The sequence below is a fragment of the Taudactylus pleione genome, unplaced genomic scaffold, assembly GCF_031769625.1.
Source record: "Taudactylus pleione unplaced genomic scaffold, aTauple2 ptg000054l, whole genome shotgun sequence".
Classification (NCBI taxonomy): Eukaryota; Metazoa; Chordata; class Amphibia; order Anura; family Myobatrachidae; genus Taudactylus; species Taudactylus pleione.
The window spans coordinates 4,110,208-4,125,062 of NW_028284456.1; the positions used below are offsets into that span (position 1 = coordinate 4,110,208).

A 14,855-nucleotide genomic window follows, 5' to 3' on the forward strand; every position below is an offset into this window, starting at 1 on the left:
TTTTAATTTCAAGATAAATCAGGAAATTATAATACTGGACTGGCTTTTCAGTCACCAGACCTCTCGTCTGGTGATGCCTCATTGGATGTGGTCCGTGCTCTCAGGATTTATGTTGACCGTTCCACTTCCCTTCGGAAATCAGACTCCTTGTTTGTGCTCTATGGATTTCACAAGAAGGGATGGCCAGACAATAAACAAACATTGGCCAGATGACTACGTATGACTATCTCAGAGGCTGTCCCACAGGCAGGCTTGCCTGTTCCGGCTTCTGTTACTGTTCGTTCTACTCAGTCTGTGGGCCCCTCGTGGGCAGCTCACCGTGGCGCCTCGGCGGTTCAGCTTTGTAAGGTGGCCCCGTGGTCTTCCGTTCAGGCCTTTCTAAGGTTCTATGCATTTGATACCTTCGCCTCTCAGGATGCTTCCTTTGGGCACTGGATTCTCCTCTCAGTACAGGAGCATCCCCTCCCTTAAAAGGACTGATTTGGGACATCCCCAAGGTCTCCCTGTGGAGCCTATGTACCCTGAAGAAGAAAATGAGAGTTATAGTAAGAACTGACGCACCTGGCTTCATATGGGCTATGTTGCTGGTCACCGATGTACCGTCTAATACTCTGTGACTGTGATTCTTAAGTGTTCCAGTCTTCCTTCTCTCTCTTTCCTCCTCCGGCCTTTGGCTACTTACCAACTGAGGTGGCTCAGGGGCGGGGTATAGGGAGGATGTACCAGTGCATTCTCAGAGCTTAAGCTTTAACTGCGTGGAGCCTGGGATCCAGATCCAATCTACACCATAAGGTCTCCCTGTGGACCCTATGGACTTTGAAGTAAGAGAGTTAACAAAGGTAAGTTATTACCATAACTCTCATTATTCATTACATTGTATATGCATCCAACTATTTAATTAGCCAAACAACACAGCGCTGGTTCCTCATTTCATGTAGATTCTGTCTCACTGATTTTTGTCAACAGCCCCTTAGAGCTGCGCATGAAAATACGAGAGTCCTGGACGTCCTCACGCTGAGGGGGGAGGGTCGGGGTCATTCAATTTTCACCTCAAACTCGCCGAGAAGTGACTGCTTACAAAAGCCGTCTCTTCATATATATTACTCATGCCCTCTTTCCTTACCTATTTGGTAACACACCCTCACCTCTTACGTGTCACATTCTTCCCCCTCACCACTGTAGTAACTAGTGACGTGCGGTGAGGTCAATGGCTGGGGAGACACACATGTATAAAACTCTGGAGCAGGACAGGCAGTACGATAGGAGAGGGAGTATGACAGGGGAGGCTCTGCCTCCCCTGAATACACATCCCTGGTAGTAACAAATCCCCCCCCCCCCTCAGCACTTTAGTAACAAATCCCCCTCCTTAAGCACTTTAGTAACAAATCTCCCTCCTGAGCACTTTAGTAACAAATCCCTCCCCCTCACCACTGTAGTAACACATCCTTTCCCTTGCACCACTGTAGTAACACATTTCCCCCTCAGCACTTCAGCAACATGTCCTCTTCAACCTCCATACAGCAACATACCTCTGTGCAGCAAAGTTTCTCTTACGAGTTTCATCATCTCATTTGTGCAGTGACTCTGAGTGGAGCTCATTTACTGATTTGCTCTCAGACTGCACTCACAGATAAATGTCAGGGCTTACCTTGTGACCGGGGACTTAAGAGAGTTCCCCACCATCAACCACAGTGAGACCATTCTAATGCAGGAGAGATACAAGGGGACCCGTAATGCCAGGACAGAAATACTACAGTAACGTTTACTGTAGTTCTCTATCTGTCCTGCGGGTTGCAATAAAAATGACCTTACAGGATTTGTGTTGCGGCTATTCATTTTAGTTAGATAGCATTTTAGTTAGACATATCTAATGCTTGGCATTGTGGATATGTTCATTCCACACCCTGCACCTGTCACAACCCGTGCAGTTCCTCTTTCCTGCCTGTAGTGTCGCTATCTACACTGGTGCTTCTAGCACACTCTGGTCTGTATCTTAACAGTTTGTTGCATCAGTTGAGTGTGCTAGAAGCACCAGAGCAGAGAGCGACACCCAGGCAGGAAAGAGGAACTGCACGGGTTGTGACAGATGCAGGGTGTTATAATGGATACTACATACACTACTGTATATTTATCTGTCAGACATCTGTCCAAACTGGCTGGTTAGAATGAAAATCTGGTAGTTTGTGAGAGTGAATGACAATCGTCCATATGGTCCAAAACAGTAGTAAATGGACAAAAATTGTCGTTCAGACAAATTGGTTAAAACAAACCAATTTGAACAATCGTTTTTTCCCGTTTTCCAGTGTTTGGGACCATATGGTCAAATGTCGTTTGCTTCCTTATATTACCAGGTTTTCATTCCAACCAATCAGCTTGAACAGATGTCTGACAGATAACTGTGTAGTATGTGCCCAGCATAACTTACTGTCAGAAATTATCGGATGTCCACTCCCTAAAACACCATTGATCTTTTCGGTAAGCAACTGCTGTTTAAATACTGTATGTGGTTTTTGTAATATTATTCATTCAATGTGACATTCACACATTTTGTAGCCCTGTCCTGACTCTGAGGATTGGGTTATAAAGGTTTTTCTTTCAAAGTTTTTACAAGTTGTCTATTTTCCATTAATCAGATTTAATGTTTTGTTAAGGATAGTCTTTAGAATGAGAAATTGATATTTTGGGCTTCATCTGTATCTAATATAAATAAGATAGTGTTAGTGGTAGGCAGTTCTTGATCTACATTTTTGGGGCCCTGAAGCTTGAACTGTTATGGGTGCCCTTTGCCCAAAAGGGCAACATCCAACAAGGTCCAAAGGGCCTTTTTGCCCTTGCAAGGACCTTGAGGCTGTCACGGCTACAGACACTTGAGACTCCTTGGAAGAGTCAGGCTTTCTAGGTAGTATGAACTGAGGTGGTTTTAGGAATTACCTTTTCATGAAATATCACTAGCACGAAATAAAAGTAAATAGAATTTATTCAAGAACAAAAACTGTATGGCAAAGTTCCACATTAAATCTCAACAACACAAAGTTCATGACATGCGCTAACAGGTGCCAGGGTATGCCCCTGTAAGAAACAAAGTTCAAAGTACACACTGAACTGGTGTGGGGTGAAACCCCGAGTCTGACATGAGGCTAGAACCTCAGGATAGAATGTCAATAACAGGGTTGAGCCCTGTATCGTGACGTGATGAGGGTCCGGAACGTGGTTGAGCCCTGAGCCGTGATGAGGGTCCGGAACAGGGTTGAGCCCTGAGATATGATGAGGGTCCAGAACTAGGTTGAGCCCTGCGATGTGATGAAGGTCCAGAGCGGGGTTGAGCTCTGCGATGTGATGAAGGTCCAGAGCGGGGTTGAGCCCTGCGGCGTAATGAAGGTTCGGAGCAGGATTGAGCCCTGCGGCGTGATGAAGGTCCAGAGCAGGGTTGAGTCCTGCGGCGTAATGAAGATCCGGAGCAGGATTGAGCCCTGCGGCAGGATGAAGGTCAGGAGCAGGGTTGAGCCCTGCGGCAGGATGAAGGTCAGGAGCAGGGTTGAGCCCTGCGGCAGGATGAAGGTCCGGAGCAGGGTTGAGCCCTGCGATGTGATGTGATGGGCTTCCGATGAGGTTAGACTGTAACGGTGCAGGTGACAACTGTAGAAGAAGTAACCCCAATGTCCGTATGAGTCAATTATATTAAGTAAATCCAATAGTGTAGCGTAGAATGGTATAGCAGTAATAGAGCAGGATAACAACTTAAAGACAATGGCAATGCTGAGCTCTGTAGTGCAGCTGAACTTGAACCGGAACACGAGCAGGAATGTAGCGAGGTCCACAGCATACACCAGGCACAGCGGGGATCTGGCAGGAGTCCAAGGAAGACCTGAAAGTAACGTTGCATAGACAATGAGGCATAGTTAGTAACAGGCTTTATACTAGAGGTCTGTGATCCATAGGAAGTTCAGAACATGTGACCCAAATAGAATCAGGTTTGAATAATAAGCAATAAAGGAATCCAACAACCAGACGACACCTAAGAAACGGATGATCACTTTAACTCTCTGCACACTGCATGTGATGAACGCCAGCAAACAGGACAGATCCTCCAACGACCACAATGGAACTTTGGCAAGTGTAGTTTATCTTTATGTACTGAAATTGTCGAAGTCCTGACAGAGGCCCAATTGATTGAGATATAGAACCCCCAGAGAGTGAGAGACTGTAGATAGATAGATGTAGAAACCCACCCAGAGAGAGAGACTGTAGATAGATATATTAATAGATAGATAGATGTAGAAACTCCCAGTGATAGACTGTAGAGAGATCAAATACAAAACCAAAACTTACTCTCTTCATCTGTAGGATTCCAGCTATTGATCTTCCAGAGTGGTATCTCTGGAATCCCCCTGAGTCAGGTCTCTCCCCCACGTTGCGTGTTCCCCCCTCTGAGCTCCATGCCATCCCTCCATCACAGACCCTAATGTGTTTGCTATCTCTCTGATGGCTTTGTTTTGATTTGTCAGCCTAATGATGGCTTGCTTCACTGATAGTGACAGCTCTTTGGATCTCATATTGAGAGTCGACAGCAACTGATTCCAAATGCAAATGTCACACCTAGATTCAACTCCAGACCATTTACCTGCTTAATTCATAATGAAATAACGAGGGAATAGCCCACACCTGTCCATGAAATAGCTTTTGAGTTGATAGTCCCATTACTTTTGGCCCCTTAAAAAGTGGGAGGCACATATAGAAACCGTTGTAATTCCTACACCGTTCACCTGATTTAGATATAATTACCCTCAAATTAAATATGAAAGTCTGCAGTTAAAACACATCTTGTTTGTTTCATTTCAAAGCCGTTGTGGTGGTGAATAGAGGCCAAAATATGAAAATTCTGTCAATGTCCCAATATTTATGCACCTTGACTGTATCTCTCCTGCCTTCCGGTAAGTAAAAGACCTCCCCAAAGTCCCCATATATTTTACTTTTGTGCTATTTATCTAGCTCCTGTCTATGGCCGGCCAAACACGGTGCGATGAGCTGACGGGGGATCCGACGTCCGACATATCGGGCGGTCCGCACACACGGTGCGATCGGGTGGCCGACCGCCCAATATGCCGGCTTCCCCATCCCTCACCCACATAGCAATACATGGGATTGCACATCGCATCCCCTGATTGCATGGTTCTGCAGTGAGATCAGGCGATGCGATGTACGACCCCACGGTAGCGCGCTTTGTGCGAAATCAGGCCCATACACAGGGCGTAATTCAGACTTGCTCGCAAGCGTGCGCAAGCCCCAGAGTGAGAGAAATTCTCTCGCTCCGCGGCTCACTACAAAAAGGGCAGTTGTCGATGTTGATCGACAGCTCGCCTGTTTTCTAGGCGTGGCAGAGGGGGTGGTTTCACAAACGGAGACGTTCCCAAGCGAACGCCTGCCATTTGTGGGCGGCCCCACTGACATCACCAGTGATGTCAGTGGGCAAGCTTCCGGCTCTATTAGAGCCGGAAGCTCTCTGGGGCTTGCGGCCACGAGACCCTACCACAAGGGTCTCGTTGCAAGCCCCGATGGTCGCGATGGTCTTGACCATCGCGACCATCATCCTGGCCGCTCGCAATAGCTGTGGGTGGTCACCCACAGCTAAGTGAGTGGCCAGGAGGCCGCACACAAAAAAAACCACCCTGATTCAGAGCGAGCGCTCTTTCAGAGCGTCCGTCTCTGAACCAGGCCCACGATGCGATATCGTACCAATCCATCGGAGCGGCTACTTGATTGCACCGTGTATGGGCCGCATATGGCAAGAAGCCCGGAGTGACTATTTGGATCCCTCCTCCTCTTCCAGCCCTCACAGTGCCCATACACAACCTAAGGCGAACCTGGTGATGTAAACTTTTGTAGCTACTGTAATTTTATGAAAGTGTTTGTGCTGGACATCACCAGGACAGTTGCTAATTGGAGCAGCTGTTACAGCATAGAGGGAATGATAAATAATATCTCTGACACCCGTTTCTATTTAGCCATGAATAGGAATTTTTGGTCTTGTGGCATTTATCATTATATTGATAAATATGCTTCTTGCTACTTTGTCTTTCCATATTTGAAATAATCCTGGTGACATAAGTGTTCTCTCAAACTACATAAATCAGATGAAATATTGCACAATATGTAACAGAGTATATTGACAGATGAATCATACACAACAGTGACGCATTAATGAACTCAATTTATTCTCGGTTTTGGTTCCTTGTTTTCAGATGACAACAGTACACAGTATATTTAGTTTAGTTTCTTGTGGAATTCAGTCCTTTTTAAATGTGGGCTTTTACCACCAGAGGTCACTGAACACTATACTTTATCATTGCACAGTTTCTTGTTTTTCTGTTGCATACTCTACATGTAGTTTCTCTGGTAACAGCATTTTGTCCTTATTTACTTAAAGCAAGACTTAAAATGTTGTAGGTGTTTTTTTTGGTGTATTTTTGTTTAAGTATAATATAACTGCATACAGATGGACCATATTCTGACAAACTGAGCAACAGTTCAACAGACGTTTGCTTGTGCTGTCGCAAATCTGTTTAATTACATAGAATGCATAGAGCAGGGTTGTTGCATTGCACTACAGCAAGATCACAGCGCTTGGGGGACCCTAGATTACGTCACTTGTCAGAGGATAGTATCTGCATTTCTAAATCACAAGCTCTTGCAATAACATTCTCACCCTGCATTGTGGAAAAACTGCTCTAAAAGTCATGCATGTACAGGGATCATACACACCTATGCTGTGGGACAGTATAAACCACAAACAAAAAGGTGGAAAATCATGTATACAGGCTATTCCTGTGTTTGTGGCTGCCCTGCTGATTACACTATTGCACAGCATACAATATCGGTACATTTGAATTGAGTACAGACATTAATGATTCGAGTTTCTTAATTTTTTTTAAAGCAGTATCCTCATTGCGCTTTCTCTTCTGCATGGATGTCCATATGTCTGAAGTAAATCCTATCTATTTCTGTTTCATTATAAACAAGGCCGATAGCTGAATTACTTTTGGATAATATTTCCCTAGGGATTAGTTCTAGTTTTCCATCGTTGAAGATGTTATTTCCCACTTCCCTTCAATTTTGGGCAATTGTACAGTATACAAATAAAATTACTATATAATTTGAACTATAAGGGCCTGTTTGTAATAGTTGCGGTCCTCTGAAACTGCCTTATTAATAATTGCCGCTTTACTTATTTTTCTGTCTCTTTAACATAATGGTACCACTGTAGATATCAGAGAGATACTGTATTAAGCGATCCCTCTATTTTCATTCATGTAAGTAGTCCGTTTATATTTATACGGGCACTACAAAAATGTCCTCTTTACCAACTCTGAAATGTTTAGCTTTTTAGAGTTGGTACCTTGTAGCTAATACATTAGCCATAGTAGCCTACAGACTACATTTTTGCTTATTGTTCGTTGGAGTGGTATCTTTAGATCCATCACAGCAGTCTGCACTTGCACATGTGTGTACATAGGATGCTGACATAATACTGACAGTCAGAATGCCGGTGACTAGACTGCCATCTTTGGAATCCTGACACTTGTCAGAATCCTGGCGCTGGCATCCCTACGGTAAGTACTGGGGTTAGGGGGAGGCTTAGGCACTAAGGGGGAGGGTTAGGTTTAGGGTGTGGGGGGCAGGTTATATTTAGAAACTGGGGGGTTGGTTAGGTTTAGGCACCGGGCAGGGTTAGCGGTAGGGAGAACGGGAGGGTTAGTATACTGACCGACATGTGTTGGTATCCTAACCCTGTCAGGATTCTGAACGCTGGGATGTTGTACCCAACCCGTGTACACTCATAAACAGTAGATAAGCAGGGTCTGAACCCATCTGTTAGTGATAACATAAACGAACGCTTTACTTTTTTTCTAAAACGCAGGGGCTTTTATTAGCCACTGTCCCGGCAAGATGTTTTTAAAAATTGGAAACCATAGTAATTTCATGTAGCTGCGTCGTTATGTGGTGATGAGAAATGATAGTCTACAGGACCACACAAAAAAACTAATGATAAACAGGCCCTGTACTAACATGTGAAAGTGTTACCTGCTAAACTTGAAAATGTTTTTAGAAATGTCATTAAAGTAGTAAAAATGTGAAAATTGCTCCACTCATTAATATACAAAATGTAACTTATATCATACATGCCTACCCTCCCGGTTTTCGCGGGAGGCTCCCGATTTTTCGGGTAACCCCCCGCACCCCCGGAAGGGTAGGCACTTCTCCCGCATTCTGCCCACTTCCTAGTGAAGTGGGCAGAATGGGGAGAATTTCCGCGGCGATCGCGGGTCCCCGTGTAGAGGGGCAGGGCTTAATGATGCAATTCTTAATGAATCGCGTCATTTAGTCCTGCCCCCTATTTAAATTAGTGCCAATCGTGGCAATCTACCATGAAGGGGGTGGGGCGGGGCTTAATGATGTGATTTGTCAGACCCCGCCCCCGTCAACACCAACCTGCTTCTCTGTTCAAGGTTTCTCCCAGGAAGAAGAAAACCAAGTATGACTTATAGTGATATTGGCCCTCATTCAGAGCCGTACGCTCTGAGCAGAGCGCACGCTCTGAATGAGGGCTGGGCTCCATTTTCATGGAGCGTCCTCCTGGACGCTCGTATAGCTGTGGGTCACCACCCACAGGCTATACGAGCGTGCATTGTGATGGTCGCGATGGTCGAGACCATCGCGACCATTGAATTTGCGAGCCGGAGCCTGCGGTTGAGGTTTTCAACCGCAAGCTCCGGAGTGATTTTGGCTCTATCAGAGCCAAAATCACTCCCACTGACATCACTAGTGATGTCAGTGGGCCGGCTTTTGACGGGAGGCGTTCCCATGGGTACACCCCCGTCAGGGAGGCATGCCCCTGGCACGCCCACCAAAGGGGGCGTGCTGTCAATCAACATTGACAGCACGCCCCCTTTGATCGGACACAACGAGCGAAGGACTTTCCTTCGCTCGTCGCGTCTGGCGCATGCGCACGACGGAGCTCCCTCCGTCGTGCGCATGCTCAGTCCATAACATCGACCCACTTGCGAGCGGACAGCCGCTCGCGAGTGGGTCTGAATCAGGCCCATTGTCTTCTCCGTCCTCTACACATTAGTTGATATAATGGACAATATGTGGTTTTGAGGCAAATTGGAAGGACATATTGTTCACATTGCATAGTGAGTACAGTTTATTGCACGGTCACGTACTTCCATTGCATCTCCACATCTGATGTGCTGCACGTCAGATGGGAAATTGAGGTGCACATCGTGCAGTGTATACGCTCAACCTGAAGAAAGCAAGATATATTGGTCCAAACTATCTTCTGAAAACATCACCTGACCTGCCAGTGGTCGATACGATGAGTGCATAGTGTGTACAGGAGGAAAGAATAATTGATACAATGCTCCCACATTATATATCGTGCCGTCGTTCGGAAGTTTGCACAGTGTGTAAGCTCTATATCGTGTGTTCTGGGATGAAGGGTGATTGAAACGACCAGCGCGTCTTTTGTACGTTGTCCTGATGTGTACCTAGCCTAGCTCAAGGTAATATTATTAAACCTTCACCCTGTGCTGCATACTGAAAAGCATCACTTTGTCTAGTGTGACTAATATAATATTGACATTTCCTGGTATTCTCCCACCAAAAGATACGAAGATATTATCGGCCCCCAAATACGGTTTGCAGAGAAGTCGTGGCTAATTAGCAGAAGACTGCAAGTGATTTACAGTCATTTGCACTCTGGCCACTGATGCTGCACTGTGTAATAAAAAAAATGAAGAATTCAAAACTAGCAGCAGCATGCCTGATCCCCAAATCATAATCCAGCCCAACCGTTTGACAATCTGGTCTGGTTTCCGCTATAACAAAGAGGCTATAGGCATAGGGCTCGATTCAATTCAAAGCAAATTGAATAGCGCCGGGAATGAGCTCCCGGAGCTATTAAATTCAGCGCGCTGCTGAGTCCGACTAAGGATTTCGACAAAAGTACAGACACGATGCTGTTTTCTGCCCTTAGCGCAGCGGAAACAGCATTGCGCAGGGAAGTTTAGTCGGAAAATGCCCGTTCTCGCATTTAAACACCCTGTTTAAGGCGGGAGAACGGGCATTCCCCTACCTAACATCACGCAGAATTGACTAGCTCTGGGAGCTTATTTCCCGGAGCTATTCAATTTGCATTGAATTGAATCAAGCCCATAGTGTCTACCTTCAACAAAATAAATTAGCCCTTGGCTGGTGCCTTTATGCGGGTGACTGGAAAATAAAACAGACCACCTCACACACACACTGTCAAGTTCCGTTGGCTCTGCTAGCATCTATTGCTCTGTGGGCACCAGTGTAATTAACAAAATTGGGCCCATACTGAATAAACAGCTTGGTGAAAATTCCCACGAATGATATGATTTGTATGCATAACGTTTCTGCTGTCAAACAGTCCTATGTCTGTTTTCCAAAAAGGCTTTAAACTGGGTGCGTGCCTGCTGGCCAGTGGTCACCTAGGAAACTTGAGAACCCATCTTGTAAGCACATGTCCTATAATTTTATCCAGAGTTCTGTAGCAGAATTATTAGATTTATGTAAGCTATTGGTAATGCAAAAAACAAACATATAAAAATATTGATATATTTCATATATTGTGTCCTGCATTTTCATAATAAATTGCATTGCCTGGAGCATCCTATGTTTTCTTTAGTCATGTGACTGTACATGTGGCAGCATTGAATGTGGAGAACTGAAACTGAAACTATATGTAAATTCCCTGGTTTGACATCAGAAGGCTGATACTGAACTGTGGGGTTATAAGAGACTTGGGAATAAGGAAATAATATTGCAGTGACTGCATTACAGCTGGAAGAGCTGCTGTTGTGAATCTCTTGGATCCCTGAGTTACTGTGAGGAAGGAGGTACTTTGATGTATAAACCCCGAGTCTGCTGTATGACAGGTTAGATTGTGGTGGTGGTCCTGGTCTTTTTATGTTTTCAGCTTTCTTTAATATCGTTATAAAAACGGTATTCTGGTCATTAGTGTGAGTACTAAGCAGATAATAAACCAGGCTCTTTTATAATCTTTGTAGACTATTTAGTACTTTAAAAGAATAGATGTTTATACTTATTGTAATTTATGCAGATTACTGTGAGTTTCATAAACACGAGTAGATATTGGTTTTATTTCCTGTGTTATCATTCAGTAGGTTACTTATTCTGTATTCTGCTGACATGTAAGGGCTTGTATACACAGCTTTTGAAAACCAATGCTGGTACACAATCTAATATACACAAACCTTATACTTTGTCTTCACTTTAACAGATCATCAGAAGTGCGCTGATCAATGGGTTTTATAGTTACTGTATAGTGACAATGGACTGTCTGCTATTTATGTAATAAGTGTCCCCATAGAACTTCAGTGTATTTTACCTAGCAATAATTGTCCTGAACACTGTTGGCAAAGTGTCAAAATTGATTGAAAGAGAATGTTTGTTAAGTGCATACACACGAAACGATATGAATGATAACGATGTTGTTCATACCGTTCAATATTGTTCCGTGTGTATGCAAGACGTCATTAACGATGCACGCTGATGGGGTGATGGGAAGGATCCATTCGGATCCCTCCCATGGGGGAGCGTCCTCGAAAGAAGCCCATAGGCTTCTATTTGGTAACGCCACCTGAAGGTGGCATTACCCATCGGGACGATGCATTCGGGTGCTTAGTACATTTGGGGAATGTGGTAAAACCCCCGGAAACTGCATTTTCACCTTTAGTACATCCCGCCCACGATTTTATAAAAAAAATATTTTTTTTACACAACGTATACCATAAAAATAGAAAGTTTTATGGTATACTGTAGTGATGGCCATAGACAGCTGTACCATCAATGGTCGATGGGTTGAGCCATCGATAGAAACCATCGATTGTAGTCACACAAGCAGCCGTGCCGGGAGGAGGGGGAGGGCTGGAGACACAGGAGTAGCTGTGCCGGGAGGAGGAGTGGTGGGCCGGGGGCAAAGCAGCAGCCGCCGCCGCGCCGAGAGGAGGGGGTGGTATTGGGGACACAGCAGCCGCCACGCCGGGAGGAGAGGGTGGAGGGTAGGCCGGGGACATAGCAGCAGTGCCACGCTAGGAGGAGGGGATTGACCAGGGACACAGCAGCAGGCAGCCATGCCAGGCGGAGATGATGCTGCGGCAGCTGTGCAGGGGTAACAGCAGCAGCCGCGGCTACCAGGAGCCGCAGCTGCTGCTTCTACTGAAGTCACGGCTGCCTGCATCCACGGCGGGAGGGGGGTGCCGCCAGGTGCCCAATCACTGTGGCCAGCAGTGATGGGGGACACACTGGACGTACAGCCACGCCTGCAGAGGGACCAGCAGGTCCCTCTGATGTAAGCGGCTGCTGGAAGATTAGCTTTCCGCAGCTGCCTAGTGGGCATTTCTGACTGGTTTCATCAGATGCAACCCATGTCAGGGAAAGCCCAGTCTGGTGTGGTCGCATCTGACAGTTAAGCATTTTAAAATAGTCTTTGATAGTATATTTGCTTTTCATTAATATGTAATTAGAAACTAATAGAAATGTTTATCAAAACCTGTTTTGCCCACATCCTCGCAGTTGTCATAGAAGAGGCTCCTATGTGAGCCCCACAGTATGCTGGTGGTACCTGTAATGGAACAGTCTTTTTCTCTATATTAGATCAGTCCGGATCACTGACAGAGGAGGGGTTGCTGCCCTAAAAAAAACACCATCCCCAGCTGGGTCCCACCCACATGGGCATTGGAAATTCCAATGGACACATTTGGTCTCACTCTTAGATGTTGTAGCAAAGATGGCTGTTTTCTTAAGGCTAATTATGTTCCATGTTTGGTTATTTCAGGACGTACTCCACAGTCTGTTGCAGAATCAGCTTATTGGGGATAGTCTGGCAACAATGAACTTTACAAATGGACAAGCTGAGTAAGGAATCCTGTTTTGTTTGTTTGTGGACATGTAATATTTACTGAAATAACATTTACTGTATGACAGTTGAATCATTACTACTTTTTTTTTTTTTAAATGTATCTATCAGTGGGGCATTGACTTAAATGGCTGTTATGTTACTATGATTTCCCATAAGTTTGTTCCCCTATATTTAGCAACCTTGTCACCTGATATGGAGATATGCACAGCAACAGTATGCGTCACGTTTCTCCCTGAAATGTATGGTTTCAATTAGTCAGGCATACTATTATGTGTCAGTCAGATATTGTTTCTCAATACTCCCACTATGTCCTTATTGTCCCAGTCCAATGTCTGGGCTACTTCTCCTTTATATATAGGTTTCCCCTATATAGATATCAGGGGTTCATAGTGTTTATGTTCAAATAGCAACCCTATATATAGTATCTATTTAATATCATTAGTTATTCACTCATTCTAAAACTTCCAAATGTAGTATATTAATATCTTACAACAATGTCAGTGTAATCATCAGGATATGCTTAGTGGTCATATCCGTTTTTCTTCACAGCGTATATAATTACTTGTGATTTATAATACTGCCATTTATACTCTTATATACCGCCCACATCAGCACTTAATCTTGGGTCATACATATATCGTTCTTGTGTGAACAACTCAATATCCAGACATATTAGGAGGAGTTATACAGTATCTATTTTGTATCATTCATTAACCACCCTTTATAATGTTGCTAAATATAGTGCAATCATGTTTCACAACGATGTGAGTGTGAATATCAGTATAAACATCGTAGTTATCATCCCAGCGTTCGTTGTTTGATGGCTAATTATACTGACACTGATAGAAGCAGGCTGTTGTACACCGCTCAGCCCAGCGCTCAACCTAAGGTCATTGGTGCTAATGTACATTTATTCATTTCAACATTAGAACATATTCAGAGGGAGTGAGATCAATCATGTACACAACAGCAGCGTGTACATAGTGGCAATATATAAGTGTGTATCATATTTGGAATCATATATACACCATTGAGGTGAAAATAGTGATAACGTTACAGTTTTGAGATATTTTATTTTCACTTTGTGTTTTTATGCAACTATACTTCGTTGTCAATATTTTAAGATATATCATTAAAAGTTATATTTTAATTTTATTACACTCCAAACTTGCTGTGAACATTATTGTTTGATTACTTATACTGAGGTTAATGAGTGCCCCACGTAGGAATACTTTTCTTCTTTTTTGTGCTTGATTACATTTATTATTCCTGGGTGCACCTCCCTACTGTGAAAACTGGAATTATACCAGCATACTAGGGAAGCACTAATTTGATTCAAAATCAGTGTGGTTTCTTTGTTTTGCTTTCAACTTATTCTCATAGAAAGGTATGAAGGCAACAACATATCCAAATAAGCTCTCTAAGGGGAGATGTATCATATCCTGGAAAGACATAAAGTGGAGAGAGATAACGTACCATCCAATCACCTTACGGCTGTTTGATCCCCCTTTGAACGGTAACATTCCTCTCCCACGTTTTTTGGGGGGATGGGTACGGGTACGGCATCCCGGCAGGGTTCGAATACCAACACTTGTCTGTCAGTATTCTAACCCTCTCCCTACTCTAACCCTCCCTCCCTCCCCGCAGCCTAAACCTAACCTCCCACTAGTGCCTAAACCTTACCTCCCCGCACCCTAAACCTAACCCTCCCCCTAACCCCGCTACTTACCTTCGAGGTGCCAGTGCCGGGATTCTGACAAGTGTCGGGATTCCGGCGCCGGAATCCCTGCGGTCACATCCCGTTTTCTGTTCTCCTCCAACTTGTTTGTTACACCTATTTCCTTTTGAGTACTTTTTCAGTGTATATTTAAATATTTATACCACATATTTA

General features: G+C 44.4%; 1 protein-coding gene across 1 annotated transcript in view; it reads left to right on the top strand.

Annotated features, from left to right (window-relative positions):
* TRANK1 (tetratricopeptide repeat and ankyrin repeat containing 1) overlaps positions 1 to 14,855 on the top strand; it is a 181,577-nt gene that overhangs the window by 24,267 nt on the left and 142,455 nt on the right. Inside the window, exon 2 of the mRNA XM_088464408.1 lies at positions 12,881 to 12,960. Within this exon, the coding sequence (XP_088320534.1) occupies positions 12,935 to 12,960 (26 nt within the window). The 5' untranslated portion in view covers positions 12,881 to 12,934. The remainder of the gene's footprint in view (positions 1 to 12,880; positions 12,961 to 14,855) is intronic.